At 41.0% G+C, this 26,853-nt stretch overlaps 1 protein-coding gene across 1 annotated transcript in view; it reads left to right on the top strand.

Moving 5' to 3' along the window:
- The window catches only part of FREM2 (FRAS1 related extracellular matrix 2), a 155,466-nt gene extending 129,547 nt beyond the window's left edge, over nucleotides 1–25,919 (top strand). The window contains exons 12-24 of the mRNA XM_029936841.1: nucleotides 614–744; nucleotides 2,277–2,435; nucleotides 3,682–3,985; nucleotides 6,687–6,818; nucleotides 9,268–9,599; nucleotides 16,982–17,174; nucleotides 19,175–19,279; nucleotides 20,659–20,786; nucleotides 21,142–21,276; nucleotides 22,283–22,409; nucleotides 23,266–23,453; nucleotides 23,667–23,813; nucleotides 25,284–25,919. Of these exons, the coding sequence (XP_029792701.1) occupies nucleotides 614–744; nucleotides 2,277–2,435; nucleotides 3,682–3,985; nucleotides 6,687–6,818; nucleotides 9,268–9,599; nucleotides 16,982–17,174; nucleotides 19,175–19,279; nucleotides 20,659–20,786; nucleotides 21,142–21,276; nucleotides 22,283–22,409; nucleotides 23,266–23,453; nucleotides 23,667–23,813; nucleotides 25,284–25,796 (2,594 nt within the window). The 3' untranslated portion in view covers nucleotides 25,797–25,919. The remainder of the gene's footprint in view (nucleotides 1–613; nucleotides 745–2,276; nucleotides 2,436–3,681; nucleotides 3,986–6,686; nucleotides 6,819–9,267; nucleotides 9,600–16,981; nucleotides 17,175–19,174; nucleotides 19,280–20,658; nucleotides 20,787–21,141; nucleotides 21,277–22,282; nucleotides 22,410–23,265; nucleotides 23,454–23,666; nucleotides 23,814–25,283) is intronic.
- The last annotated feature ends 934 nt before the right edge of the window (nucleotides 25,920–26,853 follow it).

Below are 26,853 nucleotides of genomic sequence, written 5' to 3'. Positions count from 1 at the left end.
TTGAGGGGAAGAATACCATTCACGTTTCTCGAAAACAATTTTCTAAGTTTCCAAGATTTAACATCAACAGCAGAAAAAGTCTTTTTAAAATATAATTTGATATAATATTAAAAAGCTCAACAATTTTATCTCCATTTTATATTACACATACATACTTAATGCAAGAACTGTTCACATTTCAGAATGCCTGCAATTGTAGTCACTTGACTTGAATCCTGTATTGGCTCAGAAATTCTGAAAATGAGAGGCCAGTTTTTCTGATTATGCCTCAGTATTGAAACTAGTGATCTTCTGTTCCATTACTCTGTGTTTTTTCAAGCTGTGGGTCAATAATCAAACTTAGTAGCTTCTTATTAGAATTCTCTTTGGATGAAATGGAATAGAATGGAAAACATTAAAGTGCAAGACCTGAAGTAAAAATAAGTGATGTTTTTCAAACTTGTGATTCCATTTTATTCACACACACACACACACACACACACACACACACACACACACACTGGGCCACAGTGTAAAGTGTTTTTCCTCATCATGAGTCACTTTCCAAAAAGTTTGACAAAGATTTCACATATTTGTGTAAAACAGACTTAAATCTGTGATTTTCCATTTGTAGAAATTGAGTTTAAGGAGGGAGAAACCCAGCATATCGTTAACATTGAAGTAATCTTCGATGGGATCACAGAGATGAGGGAGGCCTTCACCGTTCATCTAAAACCTGATGAGAACATGGTAGCAGAGACTCAGGTAAGAGAAGGTGGATACAAATTCAGGGTCTGCATTTTAATCAGGGAAAATGCCTAGAAGCCTCACATAGTGTTCAGTAGACTTATGAAATTTTGGGCGAGCCTTGTATAAAGGAGATGTGAATAATCCCTTTTTCACCTTATAAATAAATTTTGTTTCTATTACTCTTCCTTTGAATAAATCATATTTATAGAAACTCAGGGACTATGGTCACTGAGCCTCACATCAGTCCATTTAGCCTTTCCATTTCAGTCAGCAGCAATTGGATTTGAGATTCATTTCCAGAAAGAAAGTGTCATCTCGGCATAAAAAGAAGACTGTACATTCAGTGCTACAGCTCATTAAAACGTACATTTTAATCTACAACGCAGTTTACTATCTCTCCAAATTCCCACCGCTCATCCTAGCTTTATCGAATTGATGTCCAGAGCCTCAGTGACCAGAATGTTATGGCCCTGATACTAGTTTTCGGTGCTTATTTCATTTAAATTGTGTCACCAATCACATTTTCTTCAAGATAAACATGATGTCCATGGCATTTCGACCTTTGGACTTTAAATAATCTCTACAACTAAATAATTTTAGGCACAGACCAGTGTTTATAATATCTATGCTTAAATTTACTTTATTTCTTTTCTTATTTGATTTGCTGTTAAGACAAAATTTGGGCAGATTTCTTCCCCTCAGTATTCGTTATCATTTTATAACCTTTACTACTTGATGGTATTTCTGCTACAGTGCCTTGCTTTTTTTTTAAGTCATATTTAAAATTCCGGAAGTATTGGCAAACAGCCTTTCCCACATATATATTTTTTATAACTCTTGATCACATTAAAAATGGTTCTTTTATTGTTATTTTTATAGAGCATTGCATTAAGCTATTTGGGGTGAAAGGAACAGAGATTCATTCCTATCACTTCAAGTGATGACAGCTTCTTTTACAAATCCACAGGTGAATATAGAGTTGGAAACTGTGGTACATAAGATATCGGAAGATTATGCAGGAGTTAAGCCAAATTTATCAGCTTGGTGCCTTGGCATTGAACTCTGTGTGGGCTTCAGACTGGGCTTCAGGTCTCTGTTCATTTAAAGCCTTGCTTTTTGCTGACCTCCATGTCAGCAAGTCCATGCTGTCACATGACCCCTAAGATCTGCCTTGTCCCAGCCTGTCGCTCAGCCTTTTTCCCACTAGCAACTAATTGACCCTCTCATGGCTCTCCCTTATCACAACCCAAGACAGATTCAGTCACAATTGTCACAATTTGGAAGAAAACAATAGAACCCGAATACCTCGTGGGCTGCTGGCCACCCCAGACTGCCCTGGACTCAGGCACCCTCCCCGGGTGCCAGAAGTGATGGCCAAGGTGCCAGAATCACGCAAAACAAACCACATAGGGCCTGGCACTCTGCAGGCCTCTGTGTGTGACAATTCTCATCATTGTACAAGCATTCTGGGTATCGTACTATTCAATAATAGAAGCTCCTAGAGCCAAATATTTCAATAATCAAAGGTAATTATCTTTTCCTTGTAGGTGACCAAAGCCATTGTGTATATAGAAGAAATGAACAGCATGGCAGACGTCACTTTTCCTTCTGTCCCTCAGATTGTGTCATTACTGATTTATGATGACACTTCCCGAGCTAAAGACCATTCTGGGCCGGTGTCTGGCTATCCCGTTGTCTGCGTCACAGTGAGTTGGCAACTGGCAAAATTGAGCAAAATTGCAAAACAACTATTTAAAATAATTATGGGTGTTAGCCAGCATAGATTGGCCTTGCCATGAAGTAATGCAAGTGGGAAAATACTACAAAGCGTAAGCTTTGAACTTAGGGGATAAGAAAACATAACGTTAGTCAAATAAAGTCCCTGTTTTTCTTCCTAATCCAACAAAGGCTTATCAACTGATGTGTACACAGTGTGTTATCTCCTGTTGTCTCGTGGTCTTACCATTGATAGAAAGATAAATAAGGGCTGAACTGTGCACTCAAGAAACTTAAAAATAAGGAAGAGAAAAATATAAAGGAATTGTCGCCCTACCAGAGGGCAAGATGTGCTCATTACTGTGAGAGACAGCTAGAGCCGCAGCTCTGTGTGTGACGGGAGACTTGGGGTGCTTGTGTGAAATCTCAGCAGTTAAGGTGAGAGTCAGACAGGGGAGCCCATACCAGGGGGACGTGATTGCAGCACAAGCTGCATCTCGAGGAATAGCATTAAAAAACGGTATATTATTATTACGTTTTTTTGCCTTTCCTTGAGTTTAAATTATAAGTTCCTTGTGAGCAAAACTGGGATATACTTGTTTTTATGTCTTATTTTTAGATAACAACTGCCCAGGTATGATGATCTACAAATCATAGGCACACGATAAATGTTTATTGAATTAACAAGGCAGATAAGAATTTGGTGCCAAGTTATAGAGGTCTTTAAATGCCTTGTGAAGGACTGTGGAGTTAATTGGTTGCATAACCAGGGGGTTCTCACCTAGAATGGCACAAGAAGAGGGCTGGGTTGGAGGGTCACCATGCAGCATGTGCCACTTGCCTAGAAAGACCCTGGACTCGATGAGGTGGTGCTGGGAATTGGAAGGAAGGCACTGACTCAAATATTGCAAAAGGAGAATCAACCGAGTTCACTGACCCACCGGAAGTGGGGGACAAGCTGAGAGAGAGGAGGGAGGGAGAAGAGCAAGAATGATTCGGGATTTCAGAGATTCGTGAGGTGACACAAAGCATAGCACGTTTATGCACATCAAGTTAGAGTAAAAACATCCAGTAAGCTGTTTGAAATGGAAGATCGGAGTCCATACGTGCTGTTCAAGCTAAAATAGAAACGTGCAGGCTGCGTGAGGAGCAGGTAGAAATGGCAAAAGGCAGCAGGGCAAACCCGCTTCCACACTGTTCTGTACTCTTGCCCTCACAGTCGCTTCTTTCCCATAGGCTTGCAACCCTAAATACTCAGACTATGACAAAACAGGCTCTATTTGTGCAAGTGAGAACATCAACGACACCTTGACCCGGTACCGATGGCTGATTAGTGCACCCGCTGGCCCTGATGGCGTCACCAGCCCCATGAGAGAAGTGGACTTCGACACCTTTTTTACGTCATCCAAGATGATCACCTTGGACTCCATATACTTTCAGCCAGGCTCCAGGGTGCAGTGCGCGGCTCGTGCTGTGAACGCCAACGGCAATGAGGGCCTGGAGCTGATGAGCCCTATCGTGACCATCAGCAGAGAGGAAGGTACTGCACTGCCATTTTCACAGAAGACCACTGAAATACACAGATGTCTGATTTTTGACTATAGTTCACCCAGATGCCCCTGTGTGCTCCTTAATATTCTTTAAGTACTTAACTTTTTAAAATTTATTTATTTATTTTGAGAGAGTGAGAGCAGAGGAGGGGCTGAGAGGGAAGGAAGGAGCGAATCCCAAGCAGGCTCCATGCTGTCAGTGCAGAGCCCCACACAGGACTCGAACTCATGAACCGTGAGATCATAACCTGAGCCGAAATCAAGAGTAGGATGCTTAACCGACTGAGTCACCCAGATGCCTAAATATTCTTCAAGTACTTAAAAATGATACCATTTTTGCAAAAATATTCATTAGAAAATATTTATTTGTCCCACATTTTGTGACCACCTGTTATATGTCAGACTTCATGCCAGCACATGCGTGTTCTCTGCTGTTGATAATGAAACGGAATCAAGATGCTTATTCTCAAGAAATTCACACTCAAGCTGAGGACAAAGATAAACTATAATCTGGATAAACACAGTAGAAGTGATTAGTTCTACCCTGAGGGGGTCAGGAAAGGTTTCAATCAAAGAAGAAATGCTTAAGCTGAATCTTGAAAACAGTAGAGAAAAGAAAAGCATGAGCAATTACCGATAGAAGCATGAGAAATCATGGCATAATCTGGTAGCTACAGAGAAGTGGGGAAGTATGTGAGAAGGAGCTTGGGGAGGATCAGGAGATGAAGCAGGACAGTATGCAAGGGACAGCTCTGGACATGGTGGCTCCTAGCGGATGATCTGGATGTTGCACCAGTAGGAGTTGGCTGGCGAGCGGGGACAGAGGAATGACGGTTCAGGTGGAGAGATGTCCAAGTATCCACACCTTGTGATTATAAGAGGGTTGTGTCCAAGGCTGAATGAATCCCAGACACTGTAGCTGGAGACAACACTGAAAAGACAGGGACTCTTCCTTTATACCCTAATCTTTCACTCTGAAGAAGAACTTCCAAGTTAGATTTTTTTTAAATTTTTTTTTTGAGAGACAGAGACAGTATGAGCAGGGGAGGGTCAGAGAGAGCTAGCTGTCAACACAGAGACCAACGTGGGGCTCAAACCCACGAACTGTGAGATCATGACCTGAGCCGAAGCTGGACACCCAACTGACTGAGCCACCCAGGTACCCCCCAAGTTAGATTTTTTCAAATAACAGTCTGTTGGGGGCACTTGGGTGGCACAGTTGGTTGGGCAACCGACTTTGGCTCAGGTCATGATCTCGTGGTCTGTGGGTTTGAGCCCCGCATGGGGCTCTGTGCTGACAGCTCAGAGCCTGCTTCGAATTCTGTGTCTCCTTCTCTCTCTCTGCACCCCCCCCCACTTGCACTCTGTCTCTCTAAAATATAAATAAACATTAAAAAATTGAAAATAACAGTAAACATGTTCTTCTGTTAGGGTTAAAATAGATGGTTTTTAAATTTCTTTTAAAACCAAACTATTGGGGCGCCTGGGTGGCTCGGTTGGTTAAGCTTCCAACTTTGGCTCAGGTCATGATCTCACATTCGTGGGTTAGAGCCCTGTGTCAGGCTCTGTGCTGACAGCTCAGAGCCAGGAGCCTGCTTCCGATTCTTTGTCTCCCTCTCTATGTCCCTCCCCACTCATGCTCTGTCTCTCTCTGTGTCAAAAAGAAATAAAACATTAAAAAAATTTTTTAATAAAAAATAAAAAATAAAACCAAACTATTATGTTGGTACCAGAAAGGGAAAAAAAAAAAACAACACTGCTTTAAAAAGAGTCTCCCTCTTAATACAATAGACAGTCCAGATGCTAAAACTGTCTCTGTTTTTATTGCTATCTTCATAACTATTTGTCTATTTCCTTTGTTTTTTACAAAGAGTAAAGAGATTATATATTGCCTAATTGTCTTGAAATTACAACCCAGCATCTTTGTCTCCCCCACAATATTAAAATGAAAACATTACAATTCTTTTAAAGCAAGCATTGGAGGAAGATTTTCACGTCGACATTCTTGAGGATCATTGAAAGCTAGAGAGATGTTAAACAGAAAACAATCTTATATCATGGCGTGTTTCAGTATGTATATGCATATATCTGTATCAGCATATTTTGTATCAGTACGTGTATTTAAAATGACAACTTATAACACACACACCATTAGAAATTACAGTATACAGTATACTGTAGAGAAAATGTTACTGTATACATTTTATTCTCTAATTCTAAGGAGTCTTTAGGTTTTTTTGTTTTAAAAACGGGTGCATTTTTAGTTGATTTGATTACCAATAATGATACTTTATGACTAGTCAGTAAATATATTATTCTAGGGTAAACATCCAATTCACATAATTAAACTATACTGTTTCCTGTTGGCTTTCACATTTTATATTAAAATGACTTTGTCAATATCATTATAACCTAGAATGCCCAATGTGTTAAAGTACATTGAACAATAACGGTTTTTTCTCAAACTTTATAGAAAACCCAAAATGTAAAGAAGTAGCCACTAAACTGCCTGCTGCAAATGCGTCTCATACCGGGGTCTCCGGCTTTTTTAGAGCTCCTCTTGGCAATGCTTTAGTCCACAGAGGGTTTTTAGTTTTATTATTTAAAAAATAAGGGTGCCTCATTTAAAAATATTCTTTAGGTGTTGTCTGTTTTCTTCTTTTAGCATAAACATGCTCGTTTTTCCCCGAGGTCTTTGTCAACCGCGCGTGCCAGGGACAGTGGGAGCCGAGCCCTTCTCCGCTAAGCTGCGCTACACAGGCCCGGAGGACCCAGAGTACACAAATCTTGTCAAGCTCACGGTCACGATGCCACACATAGACGGTAGGTGGCTCGGGTAAGCAAATCCACGGGAGCGGTGTGGCCTCCTCCCTCCCTGGTTTGTTTCACTGATGAGTCGGGATCACCAGACAATAACTAGTCACTGAGCAACTTGACCTTCAAGTCCTTTTGCTTCTTTCCTGTGTTTCTGATGTCTTTCAATCTTGTTTTTTAAAGTCTGACAATGTAAGCATTCTTTAAAATTAAATAAATTTAATACATTGTCCAAACGTGATGGAGCAAAACTGGCTAATGGGCTGGTTCTTATGAAATGGCACAAATGTGTCCATCCTTAAACCTCTGAAACTGAAACTTGGACTTCCGGTAAAGCATCCCGGCACCTCATTGAGCACCTTCCACATGTACTTGCTATTTCATAGATGGAATTTTGTAAATCCAATTTATAAACTGTTTCATTTTCTCCAGATGGGAGAGTGTGGCAAGAATTTGTGAGTCATTATCTTTATCCACACTGTGAACATTTTCCCAAGTACAGAAAATTGTTTCTTTTTAAAAAAAAATTGTTTAACATTTATTTATTTTTGAGAGACACAGATAGAGCATGTGTGGGGAAGGAGCAAAGAGAGAGGGAGACAGAATCCGAAGCAGGCTACAGGCTCTGAGCTGTCAGCACAGAGCCCAACAAGGGGGTTGAACCCATCAACTGTGAAATCATGACCTGAGCTGAAGTCACAGGCTTAACTGACTGAGCCCCCCAGGCGCCCCCAGAAAACATTTTCAAGTTCTATTCTCCTCAATTGACTTCATACCTGAAATAAATTGCGAATATTAATTTTATCACTTGGTGTGTTATATTTTAAGTTATATTTTAAGTAGCTAAGTGAGAGGAAAGAAGTAGGCAGTATTAGGAACTATAGAGTTTTCCTTTCTCAGAAAAAATGACATAATTGTGCTTTTTCTGCTTCTTGCAGACTCCAGTTTGTGTTGGTGGTAGACAGGTGGACAGGAATCTGCACCTCTTTACTTTAGGGGACCCATGTATGCCCAGCTCATCTCTAGGCTCATGCTGGAGGTGAGACTCAAAGGTGCAGAGGGCCAAGAAGGGACCAGCAGGGAAAAACAAGCCTGTAACTGTTCCTAATAGAAAGACTGGTCCCTTACGCCACTCTCAGAGCAGACTCTGCATTGTCCGACATGGTCAATAGCCACAGCTTGGCCAGAAGCAGGGGAGAAGCGGACCAGTTCTTTCCTGAAGCCAGAGTATTGCTCCGGAGAGTCTGAGAACGAGAGGTGGGAAAGGTTCCAAGCGAACACCTCTCTCCTGATCCGCTTTGCTACGTTGTTTACACAGCAGTTCAACAAACTATGGCCTGTGTGCCAAACCCAGCTTGCCGCCTCTTTTCATACAACCTTGCCAGCTATGAGTGGTTTTACATTTTTAAATATTTGAAAAAAACCAAAGAACAATATTTCATGGAACAAGAAAAATGCATGAAATTATAACCCATTGTCCGTGATAGTCTTATCACACAGTTGTGTTCATTCGTGTACATATTGCCTGTGCCAGCTTTCCGTCCACCATGGAGCACCGAGTGCTGTGGCATAGACCTTACGGCCCACAAATTTTAAAGGATTTACTATTTGACCCTTTATGGGAGAAGTTTGCCAACCCTCAGCCAGTATTGTATTCAGGTAGTTTTCAAACTTCTTGGTCTCAGGTCATCCTAAAAACTATTTAGGATCTCAAAGACTTGGGGCACCTGGGTGGCTCAGTCAGTTAGTGACCGATTTTGGCTCAGGTCATGATCTCACGGTTCGTGGGTTCAGGCTCCACATTAGGCTCTGTGCTGACAGCTCAGAGCCTGGAGCCTGCTTCAGATTCTGTGTGTCCTTCTCTCTCTGCCCCTCCCTTACTCATGCTCTGTTTCTATCTCAATAATAAATAAACATAAAAATTTAAAAAAAGACTTGCTCTTTTTATGAGTGATATCTGTAAGTATGGACTAGTTTAAAATTAAAATTAAGGGATTATTAAATACTTATTTTTTCACTCATTGAAAAATAACAAATCCATTATATAATAACATGAAAAACATACTTTTAAGAAAAATAACTATAATTTATAAATCACAAAATTTATTGAGTTTTTTTTACTTCTAAAAATATACTTAATGTCCGATTTAATAAAAGACAGCTGACTTCTTTCACCCATCTCTGCATTCAGTCTGTGGCAATGTATGGTGATCTGTACCCTCTGAAGAAATCCACGGTGCACTAGTGAGAGAATAATGGTGGAAAAGCCAAATAATGCCTTAGAATCGTCATAAGAATAGCTTTAATATCTCAGGTCTCCTGAGAAATTCCAGGGGACCCTGGGACACCACGTCGATGGCTGTACAGTATTTTATGACACTTGTGGAGGATGAAGAAACGCTGAGTGTTCTATGCCCTTTGCTGGTGACAGTGGCATCACGGTTACAATTCCTTGCAGGCATGCTCCCTGTGGTCTCCACTAAAGAGCTTTCCAACTTTGAGCTCGCTCTCAGCCCCGATGGCTCCAGAGTTGGAAACCACCAGTGCTCCAATCTCCTGGACTATACGGAAGTGAAGACCCACCACGGCTTCTTGACCAATGCTACGAAAAATCCAGAAGTCATCGGAGAGACGCATCCTTACCAGTACAGCTTGTCTATCAGAGGCTCCAGTACCTTACGCTTCTACCGAAACCTGAACCTGGAGGCCTGCTTATGGGAGTTTGTTAGCTACTATGATATGTCAGAACTTCTCACTGACTGTGGGGGCACCATCGGGACAGACGGGCAGGTATGGCTTGTGAACATCTGAGCTTTGGTCACTAGAAAAATCAGTTGGTTCTATCCAAGTATACAGATTTGGACTAAAGCCCACCTCCAGGCTTCTTGGTGGTCGGTCATTAGGCACAAGAGGGACTGTAATGAGTATGAAAATGCATGTCTACTTCTGGAACCATTTTCATCGTCTTTGTCTCGAAAGATCACTGTATAAGTGTTGCCAAAAACTCCAAATCTATTCTGATATTATAAAAGTCCAAATACTAATTTCTTTTCAATGTATACATTATCATCTATTGTGTATACATACAGATATCTGTGATGTATCATAAGCCATCTAAAATGAGGATTTATAATCCTCTGGTGAGTCCAATTTTTCTTCTTCCTTATTTTCTTCCTCTACCTTCTGTCTTTCTCTCCTTTTATCCCCTCCTCTCCTCCCCAGTTTTCTCCCCTTTCCCTCCCAGTCTGCTTCATCTCTCCATCACTAACAGAGTCAAAAGAATTTGCACTACAATCTTGTTATTTTTCTTGTGTTTACTGACTTCTCTTCATACTACACAGACATTTACACATAAAATACACAACACACTCATACACACACACACAAAATCCCCACCTTTATCATCATGAACAAAGTTGTTGTCAAAATGATAAGGCAGCAAGATCTCTGTTGACAGTTATTGTAGAGAATCTAAAATATGTTGGGTGTAGTTTAGAAGTGTAATGAGTATTTGAACTAAAAGCCATGCTCTGTCATATTTGGACTAACCAAAGAGTTAAATAAGTAGACTTACACATTACAGTGTTGAATGGTACCCCGTATGTATCATGTCTTTAAAGATGTAGCCAACGTGAGGCCGGATGTTGACCGTGCTATATCCTTGTGGTAAGTGACAGTGGAGTATCAGTCTTACCCCGAGGCAAAACTGTGAAACCTGACACACTCAGCTAGTGTTGATGTGGAATGGGCAGCCACTGATTACATCTGGGGACTTCTGGACTCCAAGGTAATGAGACAGTACCTTCTCTAAAAGCAACAAAATATTCAGAAACTTGCATGGATTAGTAAAAATTCACAAAACACCAATAGGAAGACCATATAAAGTGCTGGAAAGAGAATGAATATTAGAATCCAGCAAATGTAGACCTAAATATGGCCCTGATGTTTTCTAGCTTTGTGTCCTTGGGTGAGTTACTTAAGTCCTCACAAGTGTTACCTCTTCAGGCCCCTCTTCCCCAACATATCTCTGTCCCCAGAAAGAAACATGAAAGAATAAAAGTCTTCCCCCAGAATAAAAATAAAGGCTCACATTAATGAATCTACCTCAGCCTTTTCCTTTATAGGTCAAATATCTCTGGTTCCTCCTGATGTTACTCACAGAGCTTGTTTCCAATCCATTATTCAATCATTCCAGTTTTCTTTCTAGTTTTCTTTTCTCTCAGGATCTGTCAGTCACAGGATCTGCATAAACAAAATTGGATATATACTAAGATTACGTTTTAGTTCTAGTTCTTCGTTTAGCATTCACTCAGTACCATGGAGCTTTTCTGTGGGTCTTATCTAAGCGATAGTCTATTTTCACCCTCAAGAGTCTTTTCCATCTTCTGTGCAAAATGGCGGCATTTTTGGATCTTTTATATCTGCAACCAAGACAGCCTTCTCTAGTGAAAACCTTGCACTTTCCAGCTGAAGTTCTATCCTATGACATCTGCCCACTTCCCCAGTGGCTCCAGGACATTACTTTTTTTTTTTTAATGTTTATTTATTTTTCAGAGAGAGAGACAGAGACAGAGACAGAGCACAAACAGGGGAGGGACAAAGAGAGAGGGAGACACAGAATCTGAAGCAGGCTGCAGGCTCCGAACTTTCAGCACAGAACCCAGTGGGGGGTTCAAACTCACAAACTATGAGATCATGACCTGACCCGAAGTCATATGCTTTGGCCCAAGGCCATTTTGAATGCAAATTCTGTCCCTCTAATGTGTTCATCTCTCTAGCCAAAGCTTACCGTACAATGCTCAGCTAAATTGACTATAATTTGGTGTGTGTGTGTGTGTGTGTGTGTGTGTGTGTGTGTAAATCACAGTTCCTCTATTTAATTTTTTAACGTCAGTGCTTCCCATCACCACTGCCAGGCAGAAAAGTCACTGACCTGTTTCTGTAGTTCAGCCGTCCGTGGTTCTGCTCCATTAGGTGAAAACTAGCAACCGCAGGTTGAAGTTAAGATTTACCTGTCTGAAAGGCTTCTGGTACCTAACACTAGCAATATAAGAATTATCTCATCCAATTCTTAACTGGTTTGTGTTACCTTCTTAAGATTCCCAGATTCTTTTAGGAGTTTCTTCTTAAAGGTGGTGTTTTTTGTTTTTCATTTTTTTTTTTTTTTGCTTTCGACTTGTTGAAAATAGAGATGACCAGATTCCGTGTAAATTATCATTGAAATATCAGGATCTTTTTGTAAAATTTTAAAAGCCTCAGTATAAACTAAACATTAGTATAATCTAATAAGACATGTAGCTCACTCTTTTAGAGTGGAGCTGAGAGATGGTCATCTCCATTTCCCCTACTTTCTTCCTTAGGCTTAAACTTTTACTTCTCCCCTAGCTGTTACTTTCTCCCCACCTTCCCCCAACACACACATTACTTAAATATCGATGGGGAAGAGGAAAATACAAAGTAGAAGAAATCCAGTTCTTTGAGATATTTCCCTAATTTTCCCCATTACTTTTGAGCTCTGGAGAAGAAGAGAAAATACCTAATAATTGTGCTGACAGTGACAATAATGATAATAAGAGCAATAGCTAACATTATTTAATGTTCACTCTGTGCCCGCCATTCTTCTAAATACATATTTTTACAAATTCTGACCTCGCACTACAAAACAAATATGAATTCCCCCTCTTTAGAGATAAGAAGGCTGAAGCAAAGACAATTTAAATAATGTGCCCAAATTCAATACACTTGTAAGCCTGTGCTCTTAACATCATGATTCTTATCTGGACATTTAATGGAGTAAATTAAATGCCATTTGATTGGGTGAGTGTGAGGAATGGATGTGGTCACAGATACAGTTGCAAAAAAGGCAAATGTACTTCTCTGTCTGTTCTCGAGACCAAAATGCTGAGCAACCATGACCATGAAAATGTGTGCCAGATTATGTCTATGCCTGCTGCTGATGAAATTATGCAAATCCAAAAATTAAAGCTCAGGACTGTGAGATCATGACCTGAGCCAAAATCAAGAGTTGGATGCTTAACTGCCTGAGCCACTTACACACCCTTTGAAAATTGTATTTAATGAAATATTTTACTTTTTTTTTTTGCTACTAAATCTTTGAAATCTAGTCTGTATTTTGCATGCATGACACATCTCAATTCTGATTAGCCTCATTTTAAATGGTTACTAGCCACACATGGCTAGAGGTTACCATGTTGTTAACTGATTAGACTCTTTTGCCAAGGTTTTTTTTTTCATTTTTAAAGTTTATTTATTTATTTTTGAGAGAGACAGAGACAGTGTGAGTGGGGGAGGGAGAGAGAGAGAGAGAGAGAGAGAGAGAGAGAGAGAGAGAGAATGAATCCCAAGCAGGCTCCATGCTGTCAGCACAGAGCCCGATACAGGGCTCAGACTCACAAAACCACAAGATCATGACCTGAGCCAAAACCAAGAGTCTGATGCTTAACTGACTGAGCCACCCAGGTGCCCCTACCTGAGGTCTTTTAATTAAACCACACAGGTTGAAAACAATAATCATTAAAAATTTTTTTACAGTCCTGTATCTACCCACCTTTATGTGAGATATGTATGTGTTTGTACTTGTTTCAAAGATTAAAAATTGAAGTAGAGTTGTTAGAATGTTATCTGACTACCACTGGTATGGATTTCCCACCTACTGAAATTTCTTTCTATTGACTCCTCTTGTTACCAGAAATACGTCTACATCATCGGGTTGATGTTGTTTGTGAATGTGTAAAGAAGGCTCATAATCTCAATAGTTTGATGTCTCAGCAAAGCATGCACATAGCTACCCAGCGGAGGTCATTGCTTTCACAGGTTAGAGTCTTTAGCCAAAGCATTAGTAGTATTAGCAGTCTACACATCCAGGAACGCTTGGAAGAAAGAGGCGTAGGCGTGTGTCAGCATACAAGACTTTCTGAAGTCTTATGGTATCAGAGATGCACAAGGGAGACCCTGGAATGAGGTACGGTCAATACTGGTCCACTGATTCCTTAGGATTTAGGACAACTTTATGGGATATTCACAATAATAGAATTATGAATTATCTAAATGACCAATACTAGAAGAATAGTTATGATTACCCACAAGGTAAAATATTCTATCACCATCAAAAGTCATGTATCTGAAGAATTTTCATTGTCCTGAGAAAATGGTCACAATGTTAAGTTGAAAAGCAATATACAAGATGGTATACCATCTTGTAAGTAATATTACATTGTTACTATTAAAAACGTGTATGTCTATTGGAAAGAACTAGAAAATTTGGCTATGCACAATGATAATGGAGTAATGAATAAGATTTTTTTTTACATTCTTTTAGTTTCCTAGCTTTCCACAGTACTAACATTACTCTCACTTAAAAATACAAAGAAACCATGAGGTTCCTAGGTGGCTGGCTCACTTGGTTAGGCATCCAACTCTTGGTTCTGATTCAGGTCATGATCTCATGGTCGTTGAGATCAAGCCCTGTGTTGGGCTCTGTACTGACAGCGCAGACCCTGCTTGGGATTCTCTCTCTCCCTCTGCCTCTTCCCCTCCACTGCCCCCACCATGTCTATGCACATGCTCTCTTTCTTTCTCAAACAAATTAAATAAATAAATTTATATTGACTACATATTAAAATGTAATATATTTGACATACATATATCAGTGTTAGTTTTAAAGAGAATTTGCATTTTATACTTTCCCTTTAAATATGAAATTTAAAGTATCATTTGGCTTTTGTTGAAAAAACTCAAAATATCTGTAAGGACACATAAACTCCTTTGTCATGTCCTAGTTGCTTTAAAAGCAGTGTACCAGATATATTAAGTAAATACCTTAAAAAGCCCTATCCTACAGGCTGAAAGAAAATAAATCGCCCATTAAAATGATATCCAGAAGTTAGATTGACCACCTTGCATTCTTCAGATATTCTGGAATGAACAGGGAGGTGACCTGGGTGACTGACATTGTTCCATTGATTCCAGTTACTCCGGATAGCGGTTCTAAGCCAACACAGAAGACCTGACCATGATGAACAAGAAAATGCAGTCAGATGCTGATTCCATGTCCAGAAATGGTCACACTCTAAGTTGCCACAAGAATCAAATGAAAGAAAATAAAAATTAGAGAGCTTTGTGCCAAGTAACTTATTCACAGGAAGTGAATGTTAGTAGTTCTCTCCAAAATAGTAACATTTGATACATAATCTTGGCAAAAATTATTAGCACCCAGCAGGTTTAATTGGAAACTCATGCCTAAAGCCTAATTTTTTAAAGTTTATTAAAATCACAGGATGAAATATTAATCTTAATTTCCAGTGGAATATACATTGACTTAATCACTCTCCTTTACACTGAGTGTTACAATTGTACTACAAGATTCAGTTCTCAATAATATCGACACTTAACAAAAATAATCTCGAAGGACTTTGGCTGCAAGACCCCTCTTCTGCATGTCGGGTTAGTAGCTGATGGAGAATGCTAACTACTACACGGCTAGGAATCAAATCATTTGCTTGGATGATGGTTTTCTTTTTACATATTTTTGCTGGCAATTCAGGTAATCAATTTTGTGATTTAAGGAGTTTAACTTTTAGTCTATGATAAAGTGATGGATTATTGCTCTCATGATTTATATTATTCACCAACACATGCATATGATCCCTATTGCCACTTGTTGTGGAAGGAGAATTGGAATATATCACAAAGGCCAGCTGGAACTTCTCAAGAGCATGATCTGACTTAAGTCCATTTTCTCTTGTGTAGTAGACCGTAATTGTATTTGCCCAGCTATTCTGCAGAGCCATTTTGAGAATGAAATAGGATAATATTGATTAGGTGAGGGTAGGACTGGCCGTAGCTTTGTCTGGAATGTGACGAGGTGTGATGGAGAGAAGCATAGGTCAAAAGCTGGGTTCTAGTAATGACAGGGGTCACTGAGAGGATTAAAGAATTCTGTGAGAAATTTGATTTATTTCTTTGAGCCTTAACTTTCCTCTCTCTCTTTTTCTATACATCATCTATTAATCCATTTATCCACCCATCCACCCATCCATCCATCCAATCCATCCATCCATCATTCATCCATCCATCCATCTATCCTCCAACCATTCAAGCATCTATCCATCTAACCATCCACACATACATATAAATATAATTATTAGGGAGAGTAAAAGTATCAAATGGCTTTTATTGTGAACCTGCAGGCTCAATAAATGAATATTAGTTTATCCTCCACTACTCCTAACCCACCTGCAAAATGCCTGAAGAAGGAAAGTATAAATTTCCAAGTAGTTCATTTCAACTCATTATTTTTGAGACACATTAAGCATTATATGTCATTACTAAACGTATTTGCTTCTAAGTCTTTCCTGCTTTATTTTATCTTTTTTATGTAATAATTTAAAAGTGCCTTACAAAAAACAAATAAAATAAAAGTACCTTACAGCAGTATTAGTCGTAATAGCTCAAAACAGGAAATAACCCAGATGTCCATCAACTGATGAACAGTTAAATACCCACGGCTTATGCATGCAATGGTATGCTATTCAGAAATAAAAGTATTGAAATGTGCAGCAACATGGATGCACCTTGAAAACATAAGTGAAAGAAACCTATTACAGAAGATCGCATATTGTATGATTCCATTTATATGAAAAGTCCATGATTGGCAAATGCACAGAGACAGGAAATAGGGCGAGTGGCTGCCAGAGACTGGTAGGAGGAGGGAATAAAAGAATGACTTCTGATGGGTTTGGGATTCCCTTTAGAGGTGATAAAAATGTCCTAAAATTGACTGTGTTGAAAGTTGCACCTTAAATACTGTTGGTTTGTCCACTTTAATTGGTGAATTATATGGTGTGTGAACTGTATCTTAATAGCGGTGTTATAAAGCAGAAAGAATGTGTAGGTATAATATGCTCAAAACAATGGAATGCACCTTCAGGATTTCTGCTGCATATCCTCTGTTGCAAAGGAAGGTACTAGAGTAACAACTATTTAATTGCTCCAAAATTAAGTGAGGGGGCAGTAGTATAAATTCTGTCACTTCCTTCCCTCAGTGGCTACTCAAAATCTTTAGCTAAGTGAATGCAGAAAATGGCTTGTAAAAATTAGACTGCTTTAGCTAACACTGAATCATGTTGACAGATACAATTTTGTTGTCTTAGGTCCTAAATCTAGTCCAGTCGTATGTGACTCTTCGAGTGCCTCTGTACGTTTCCTACGTGTTCCATTCCCCGGCTGGGGTAGGAGGCTGGCAGCATTTTGACTTGAAGTCAGAGCTCCGCCTGACTTTTGTGTATGACACTGCCATCTTGTGGAATGACGGAATCGGCAGCCCACCAGAAGCGGAACTCCAAGGTGGGTTCATAATCTGGAAAACTAGTTTTCTTGCTACTTGAATCACTTAAGAGGATTTTTTTTTTTTTTTACTACAGACAAAACTAATAGAAGTGACCTTCAATATGTTTTATTTTTATGTTAAATATTTTAAGATTATTTCATTTTGTCATGGAAAAACTAAATCATATCAATCCTTCAAACTTTGCATAATGTGTGACTGTTAAATGTAACATATGTATTTCATGAATATTTAATCCTTATGGTTCATTTTAGGTGATTAGTCATTTGTACATTACACAACACAATCAACATGTTTCCTAGATTCTAGAAAATGCGTAGCGGAAGCTCCAATTGAAAATAAGAAATGGCACCTGGGTGGCTCAGGAGGCACCTGGGTGGCTCAGTAGGTTAAGTGTCTGACTCCTGATCTCAGCTCAGGTCTTGATCTTAGGGTCGGATGTTCAAGCCCTGTGTTGGGCTCCATGTGGTGGAGCCTACATGAAGGAAGGAAGGAAGGAAGGAAGGAAGGAAGGAAGGAAGGAAGGAAGGAAGGAAGGAAGGGAGGGAGGGAGGGAGGGAGGGAGGGAGGGAGGGAGGGAGGGAGAGAGAAGGAGGGAAATGAAGGAAGGAAGGAAGGAAGGAAAGAAGAAAGGAAGGAAGGAAGAGAGAAGGAAGGAGAGATATCCTGGATCCTTGCTCGGGCTCCACAGCTAACTAGCTGTTCCATTGTGAACATACTGCTTAACCTTTGTGGCACTCAGTTTCTTCTGAAAGATAAGCTAGACTTCTAATATTCTTTTCATTTTGAAATTCTATTATTCTATGATATTTTAGCTGAACGTCTTGGAACAGCGGTAGTAAGTATAACTACCTACTGAGCCTGTAAGCATCTGAAAATCTTTGTTTTTGTTTCCATCTCCATGTCAGCATTATAATTCAAAGTCCCAAACATAAAGCTAATTATCTATTGGTAGAATGAGCACTGTTTCACTTCAGGCACTTGCTGCTGTCCTGGTCCCATGCCTAGCTGAGCATCATGCCTGCATTTCTTACTATGAACCAGACAGAAAACACTAGTGACAGTGCGCCAAGCTTTGCTATCTTACACTCATTAAAATGGCCTTAAAGCTCTGTGAAAGGTAATATGAGCACCCTGAGTGGTCATCCCAGATTGTTTTCCATTTTCATGTTTTAGTGCTGTATTTTGCCTTAGAAAATGTGTATTTAAAGTAAATTTTAATGTGGATCTATGCAAGAGTTCTCGAGTACCACATAAGGATCTCATATTTCCTTCTTTTCCTTTTGAAAAATTTTTAATGTTTTTATTTTATTTTTGAGAGAGAGTGTGTGTGAGCCAGGGAGGGGCAGAGAGAGAAGGAGGCACAGAATTCGAGGCAGGCTCCTGGCTCTGAGCTGTCAGCACAGAGCCTGATGCGGGGCTCAAACTCAAGGACCCTGAGATCAGACCGAGTCGAAGTCTCAGTGGGTATCTGGAACAAATGACCTCAACAGACTGAGCCCCCCCAAGCGTTTCCTTTTTCTATCTGGAAACAACTTCAGCCAAACTGCCAACAGTCTTGGGAAAGTTCCAGAGTTTTTATTAAGCCTGTAAAATTCGGAATCATTCTAGAGCACAAAAGCCTACTTCTGTGTCCAAATCTTCAACATTTCACAATTTTACTGTGTCTCTCAACTTACAGCTTCATTTATGTAGACTAATGCTTTCAGGGAGAAAAACTCTTGGCCTCCTATAATCAATCTATTTCATACCGATGTCTCTCATGTTCCCTGATTCTATCTTGCCTCCCTTCTTGACACCTTTTCTTGTTAGAAAACAAAACAAAACAAAGCAAAACAAGATACGTTTGCATCTCTTATCACTCAGAATTCTTCTGATAGCGCCCTTTGGCTAGAATGCTTAAAGATGAACCGAATCTGAATCCAAATTTGGAAGAACTCCTGTGCACCAGAAGTCCCAGGTCACCCAGTTTCCGCTCTTGCGCACTCTCCCCATGTAGGTTCTCTCTACCCCACCAGCATGCGCATCGGTGAAGAGGGCCGCTTGGTCGTGAACTTCAAGACGGAGGCTCAGTTCCACGGCTTGTTTGTGCTCTCCCACCCGGGTAAGCCCTGTGGCCCACTAATGGCCACGCCCCCGACAGCAGGATACGGACTTCCCACACCCGCACGTGCCCGTGTCTCAGCATCCTTCCCTGTGAGCGCGGAAGCCCTCATTCCAAATGAATCCTCACTGTGACCTCCCTGCAGGAGTGCCTGAGAATGGCTCGGCTCCCTCCCAGCAGCTACAAAATCATGATCTACGTAGACGTGTAGAGAAAATGCAAAATGACTAACGTAAATTTAAAAGAAAATGCTAGAGTTCATTTTCGATGGAGTTTCCCTTGGTTAAAGAGCCCAGCAACAACAATCCCCTCTCCCCTTCAACTCTGGTGTAGAAGACACCAGAATTTTAAGTTGAATTTTAAGTCGTTTGTTCCGCGAGCCCTTCTGTGCTCACAGTTCTTTTCTAGATACTTACACTTCAGACCTCGTAACTAATTATCTCTGAAAAGGATTGGCTATGTCATTTTACTAACTGACTGCCAACTGTGGTTTGCATATCAGCGAGGAGGGAGTCACTGAAGTCCTATGCCCAAGCTTTTTCTCTCTTTTTTATAAAAGGACATTTCATCCGAGATCTTTTTTTGTTTGACTCTCCACATCACTAAATTGGTTTTGCATGTTGTGCCGCCTTGCCAATTGCTGTCGGACTAGAAGGGGAAAGTAGTTCACTCCCCATCTTCTCTGTCTTTCCATTTTCTGGGTTTGAGTTCTAAACAAGGGAGAGAATAGGGCTGAAATTCGGAAGACAAAGAGGGTTCATTATAGTTTTATGAGACTGAGCTACAAGAAATACAGACCCGGAAAGGATTCTTTTGCTCTCTTATAATTGACAGTTCTGGAAAATAAGGTTTCTTGGTCTTTACAGCTCCCTTCCACATGTCTACCTTTCTGACAAACTGAATCTTTGTTTAGACACAATTGCAGGCAACCTAAGTAAAATTACATTCCGCTTATAAACTGGGTTTGCCCAGCTGTGTGGATGCTAACAGACCACAGCTAAGTTCACAGCCCCGGTGCACAATAAATGCATTCACATCAGCTTTTATTACACTGCTGAGCGTCCCTGGAAAGTAGCCCTGAACTGGTGGAGCATTTCTGCACAATTATCTTTTGACAGAATACTATAGAGTGGGAAAAAGCGCTGAATTAGGATCCAGAGAGCACACACCCTAGCTGTGTGATCCTGGGATAGTCACTATAATCAGTCTCAGCCCAGTTCCTCTGGGACAAAATGAGGATAATTGTACCACCACCGTGACCTTGAAGGCTTGATGTTAAAAACAAAAGCAAGCGATGTACGATAAGGTACTTGGAAAACTCTAATCCGTAATGCCCTTTTTTAACTACTATGCCATTATTATAATTGACTCTTTTCTAGCATCCTTCACGAGCTCAGTGATCATGTCGGCTGATCATCCAGGCCTGACCTTTTCCCTGCGCCTCTTAAGGAGCGAACCCACCTACAACCAGCCAGTACAGCAATGGAGCTTTGTGTCCGACTTTGCAGTAAGTGACTCAGGCTCGTACTTAAGTTTACTTTTCTGCTGCCTTTGATTACACCTTGGATTCTTTTATTTTTTTTTTTTTTAATGTAGTTTATTGTCAAGTTGGCTAACATACAGTGTATACAGTGTGCTCTTGGTTTTGGGGGTAGATTCCTGTGACTCATCGCTTACATACAACACCCACTGGTCATCCCAACAGGTGCCCTCCTCGATGCCCATCACCCACTTTCCCCTCTCCTCTGCCCCCTACCCCCATCAGCTCTCAGTTTGTTCTCTGTATTTAAGAGTCTCTTATGGTTTGCCTACACCTCGGAGTCTTAAATGAAAAACATAAATGTCTTCTCTTCTCCTCAAAGGTGCGTGACTATTCGGGGACCTACACTGTAAAACTGCTACCGTGCACCACTCCATCAACTCAAGAGTACCGCCTGCCAGTCACCTGCAACCCCAGAGAGCCTGTCACCTTTGACCTTGACATACGATTCCAACAAGTATGTCTCTCGGTGTCATTTCCCCCTGACTTATAGAATCCCATTTAATTAAGGTCATGGTTTACTTTTATCAGTAAAAAATAAATAAATAAATTCATCCAATGACTTTAATTCTCACATGCTAAGAAAAAAGGAAGTCAGACAGGAAGGAAGCAAGAAAGGAAGGAAGGAGGAAAGAGCTGCTCTTTATCTGGCATTGGTTCTGGATATACTATCCACAGCTTAAGAGCATACAAGGGTTGAGGCTCCTGGGTGGCTCAGTCCGTTAAGCATCCAACTTTAGCTCAGGTCATGATCTCACGGTTTGTGAGTTTGAGCCCCGAGTCAGGCTCTGTGCTGACAGTGCAGGGTCTGCTTCAGATTCTCTGTCTCCCTCTGTCTGTGCCCATCCCCCCGCTTGCACAAGTTCCCTCTCTTTCTCTCTCGCTCTCTCTCAAAAATAAACAAACGTTAACAATTTTTTTAAAGAGTATGCAAGGGTTTTTGTTCTTTTGGGATTTTTTTTTCTTGTATAATGTTGTCTCCTCCTGGCCTTTGCTGCCTTAGAGATTTAAGAATTTCCCCCAGAGTTTCCCTGCACTTCTTGATCTTCAAGGAAAATAAATATCCTGTAGTCCATGCCACCTCCAAGTGCCTAACTGCCATAATCTATTAAAAGAAAGGTAATGCCACTTTTGTCGAAGAACTTCTACTGAGAACTAGCCTTCCACTGACCATGATATACCCTGGTAAACCAATGAAAAAGAACTCAAGCGATGCTATTTAGTCACAGCTGTAACATTCCACCTCGCGGGGTTTGCCTTCTCAAGAAAGAGCCAATGTTACAATTGCCTTCATTAGTTTGGTTGGCTGTGAAAATGGCAGTGCAGTCTTTAGGATTCTACATGTCCATATACGCAGCCGTGTGTGTGTGTGTGTGTGTGTGTGTGTGTGTGTGTGAATAATGTACTGATGCAGCACCAGAACAATCAACAACACATAAAAGGGCTTTTATGCTCGGTTGTAGGTCAGCGACCCGGTAGCAGCTGAGTTTAGCCTGAACACGCAGATGTACCTGCTCTCCAAGAAGAGTCTCTGGTTGTCTGAAGGATCCATGGGATTTGGGCAGGAGAGTGACGTTGCTTTCGCAGAAGGTATCACTTCACAAATGAGACGGCTGCTCCGTTTGCCACTGCGTCTGTTGGGCTTTGCTCCATGGGGATCATGTGTGAGAGGAGAAACCGTAACCCCTGGAATGGTTATGAGAACATAACTGGGTCTCTGCGGCTCTGTCAGGGGCGGGGTCGGCAACCGTGTGTGTGATCAGGAGGTTTTTCTTCTGGAGAAAGAAAGAATTTCTTTATTTCTATTTCCCTTACCTAAGTGACTTTTGGAACAAATCTGGGTTGTTTTTTCCTTCAGTCTTTTCTCAAGGTGCATTGACTCAAGTACGACAGCTATTTGAGACTGCAAGTGCCTCGTGGGCAAGGGTTATATCTGTCTTGTTCAGTGGTGTATTCTAACACCTAGCAAAACGCCTAACACGCATGGTAGGAATTCAATAGCTGTAAAAAAAGATGATTGAATACCATGGAATGTCCTTAAACTCTCTTTCAAAAGCAAATAAAGCTAATCCAGCTTTTTATTGATATTTTCTTTCTTATCTACTTTATTAGTCTCCATCTTCCCAAGTAATTTATTTTGATAAGGCAGGTCTTAACCATAGTGGAATATTATGAAAATTAAACCATAGGCCAAGCCTTGAGGTTGTTCCCACTACCAGCTGAGCAGATGAGGGTCCCTAAACCTTCAGTCACTCGTGGTCAGTTCTCAAAGTAGTTTCAACTACTTTGGGAGCATGTGAGAGCCTGAAGGTCTTCCAACATTTGGCACCAGGTTAGGAAAAGAAGGAAATACTCTCTGGTGGCATTATTGTCATAAATTATTTGTGACACACATAGACACACCTTACGATGTAACAGAAATAACATCACCACGTCTCTGCTTCAGGTGACATCATCTATGGTCGAGTCATGGTGGATCCTGTCCAGAATCTCGGCGACTCCTTTTACTGCAGTATTGAGAAGGTGTTCCTCTGCACCGGAGCCGATGGCTATGTCCCCAAATACAGTCCCACGAAAGCAGAATATGGCTGCTTAGCTGACTCTCCTTCGCTCTTATATAGATTTAAAATTGTGGTAAGTGTTTTGACCCAAACAATGAACTGGGTAGATATCCGAAGTGAAGTGTTTTTTATCTAATAATGAGAAATAATAACATCTTTCCCGATGAAACTAAGTGGTGACATTTTATGGTAACTTGCACTCGCACAAAACTAAACTAAAGAAACATTCTGTACTTGCGAAAGTTGGCCTTAGCTACAGCACTCCTCATTCTCTTATTGCTTAAAGGACAAAGCTCAGCCAGAGACACAAGCCACCAGTTTTGGAAATGTCCTGTTTAATGCCAGACTCGCAGTGGATGACCCTGAAGCTATTCTCTTAGTGAATCAGCCTGGATCCGATGGGTTTAAAGTCGACTCAACACCACTCTTTCAGGTGGGCCAATAACAAGCCCCTTACAACAGCTCGGTGAGCACATGCAAGTTATTTCATATTGGAACACTCTAGATGTCTTCTGTTAAGTGGCATTAGCAGTAATATTGCATAAGCCTTAGACACGTTGAAGAAGGTAATGTAGGTAAGCCACACGGGACCATATTGGGCACAAAGTGAGCATTCTGTAAACTCTCCTTATTCATTTTTTTTAACATTTATTTGTTTTTGAGAGACAGAGAGACAGAGCGTGAATAGGGGAGGGCAGAGAGAGAGGGAGACACAGAATCTGAACCAGGCTCCAGGCTCTGAGCTGTCAGCACAGAGCCAGACACGGGGCTCAAACTCACGAACCACAAGATCATGACCTGAACCAAAGCTGGACGCTTAACCGACTGAGCCACCTAGGTGCCTCATGTAAACTCTCATTATTCTTATTTTTATTAATGCCTTAATATTACTCTAAGTCTATGTGTAAAGGAGACCCTTGTTCAGCCCACAATATAAATCTAAGTCTGATGGTTGGGAACTCTGTTTTTCTTATTCAAAACTTCCTTCCTGTTGACTTTCCATGACCATCTTTTAAGAGTAGTCTTGTATGAAATGCTGGATTCCAAAAAACAAGTGTGGACAGCTCACAAATCTCCACTCCCAAAGACTTTATAAGTCAGGAGTGAATATCCTAATGTAGAGGTTAATGGTAAAAAGAGACCCACATGACCATAACACTGAGCAGACAAATGAGATGAATTCAGAGACATGTTCCCACTGTGAATCCTTGGGCGAGCACATACAGCTTTTAGGAAATTTAGGAAAATTGTCCGGACAGGATGGGCTGCAGAAACACCTTATCTTTATTCAACCTAAAGAAAGAATCTTAAGGAAGTATATTTGTTATTCTGAATACTTCTCTAAAATTATTTTTACTGTTAAACTCTCAAAGCATTTGATCCCTTCTAAATCCTGAAGGCTTCAAAGAGCCATCAGAAAATCCCTTCTTTACACAGGCCCTGGAAAAGCAGAAAAACTGACCTCTTCTATGGTCTTGTAGGTAAATATGCAGCAAGACATACCGGAAGAGAGTCCTGAGTGTCAGGGGGTCTGAATTCTAGTCCTGCCTCTGCCACTAAGGAATTGAGTGATGTGGCAAGTTTCGGCTGTGCATTCTTGTTTTCTCATTGTTTAGATGAGTTAGACAGTTAAAGCTCTTTACAACTCTGACTTTCTATGGCTACGAGTCACAGATGACCCAATATTTACCGGCACACACTCCCTCAAGAGTTGCACGAAATATTTTAGAGTGCTTTACACAAAGCCTTGTGCTACTACGTGTGCAAAAATAGTAAGTAGATTATTCTTGCAGAGTAAAGTAAACTATTAGTTGTTGTCTCTGCCATTAACTTCTCTTGCAGGGGTCACGCGTTAGGTTGGTGTGCCATTTAATTTTCTAACCAACAGAGCTGCGTTTTGTAGGTGGCTCTGGGCCGAGAGTGGTACATACACACCATCTACACAGTAAGATCGAAAGACAACGCCAATCGAGGTATTGGCAAAAGAAGCGTGGAGTACCAGCACCACTCTTTGGTGAGTTCGGGGAAGCCCCGGGCAGTCACCCGGGGCCGCAACAAGAGGGAGATCCGGAGCCCGCCGCCGCTGGCCTGGGAAATAGGCGCTGAAAACAACAGGGGAACCAACATCCAGCACATCGCCCTGGACCGCAGCGGCAAGAAGCAGACCCCCCAGGGGAGAGTCCCTCCAGATGGTGTCCTTCCCCGGGAGCTCAACTATCCCAGCTCGGACCGCAGCCTGGTCACGGCGGTGGGAGGCATCGCCGTGGGGCTCCTCGCCCTCTGCCTGGTCGCCATCGCGGTCATGGTGTGCAAGAGCAAGAAGGGCGCCAGGAGGAAGGACGCCCTGAAGGGCTCGGGCAGCAGCAAGCCCACGGTGCCCCCGCAGAGCCACCACTGCGACAGCTCAGAGGTCTGATGACCACACGGGGACCTTCAGCCTTTTCCTCAAGTGCCTCAGAAGAAGGAAACCCAAAGGCTTCTGTAAACAGCAGAGAATTGGGGGCTTCTGTTACAAAGCTGCTCAGAGGACCCAACTGTACTAATGAACTTCGATTTGAATTCTGTCTACTCTTTCATGCATCAAAGAACAAATTCAGACCATGACCACATCTTTCCTCTTGCCCAGAAGGCCACATACACAGAGCCAGAGATGGACTGCGAGGAATGTACTTCACATTTTTGGCATTTTCTTCACACAGTGGAGACAAATCTATGCAAAGGTGCTATAGACTCCCTGAGAAATTTAAGAGGAGTCTATTGTTGCTATATTAGTATGAACCTTGAAGGTGCAATTATCACATCATTTATTCATTGTCTAACAGTTTATTACTAGGAAAGTTTTAATTGCTAGTCTGAAAGAATGATAAACACACTGTTTACTATGACAAGTTTTCTAATAGGTGAAGACAGCATAGAATTATGACCAGGGGTAGCTCAACCCATAATTCACCATTTCTACTACATGGGAGGGAATGGAAGGAAAGAGGGAAGTAACTCACTAGTTTGAATTTGAATTATGGTGTCCTTGTTTTATTTGCTTATTTAATTTTAAATTAAACCAAAGAATATGTTCCGTCTGGAAGAGATTGTTGAAGAAAGACTTTGTTGTTATATAATGAGAAGTAGTCGAGTTCTTGCATGAAAGTATACCTAACTGGTGCTCAACATTCGGGGGAAACGAGAGGGTTGGTGGCGTTTTGATGATGAAGAAATACTATAGTGTTAGATTCACATTTCTAAGACAATGTTCTCTAAGAACTGAGCCTAGATATTTGCAGTATTGAACCCATAAATAATAATGAGAAATATCATTACAGGTGGTGGAGGGAGAAAGTGATATTTATTAATATAATGTGTTTAACCAAAGTGCCTCTTCTCCACGCTTCATAGGACAAAAGAACATTTTGCCAGAAAACAAGAGATTAACCCTCAGAGTAGCACACTCACGCAACAATGTCCGAACTCATATTGGC

The sequence above is a fragment of the Suricata suricatta genome, chromosome 4 (assembly GCF_006229205.1).
Source record: "Suricata suricatta isolate VVHF042 chromosome 4, meerkat_22Aug2017_6uvM2_HiC, whole genome shotgun sequence".
NCBI classification, from domain to species: Eukaryota; Metazoa; Chordata; class Mammalia; order Carnivora; family Herpestidae; genus Suricata; species Suricata suricatta.
Note: the sequence above shows the minus strand (reverse complement) of the source record. Positions and strands in the feature narration are given on the sequence as shown.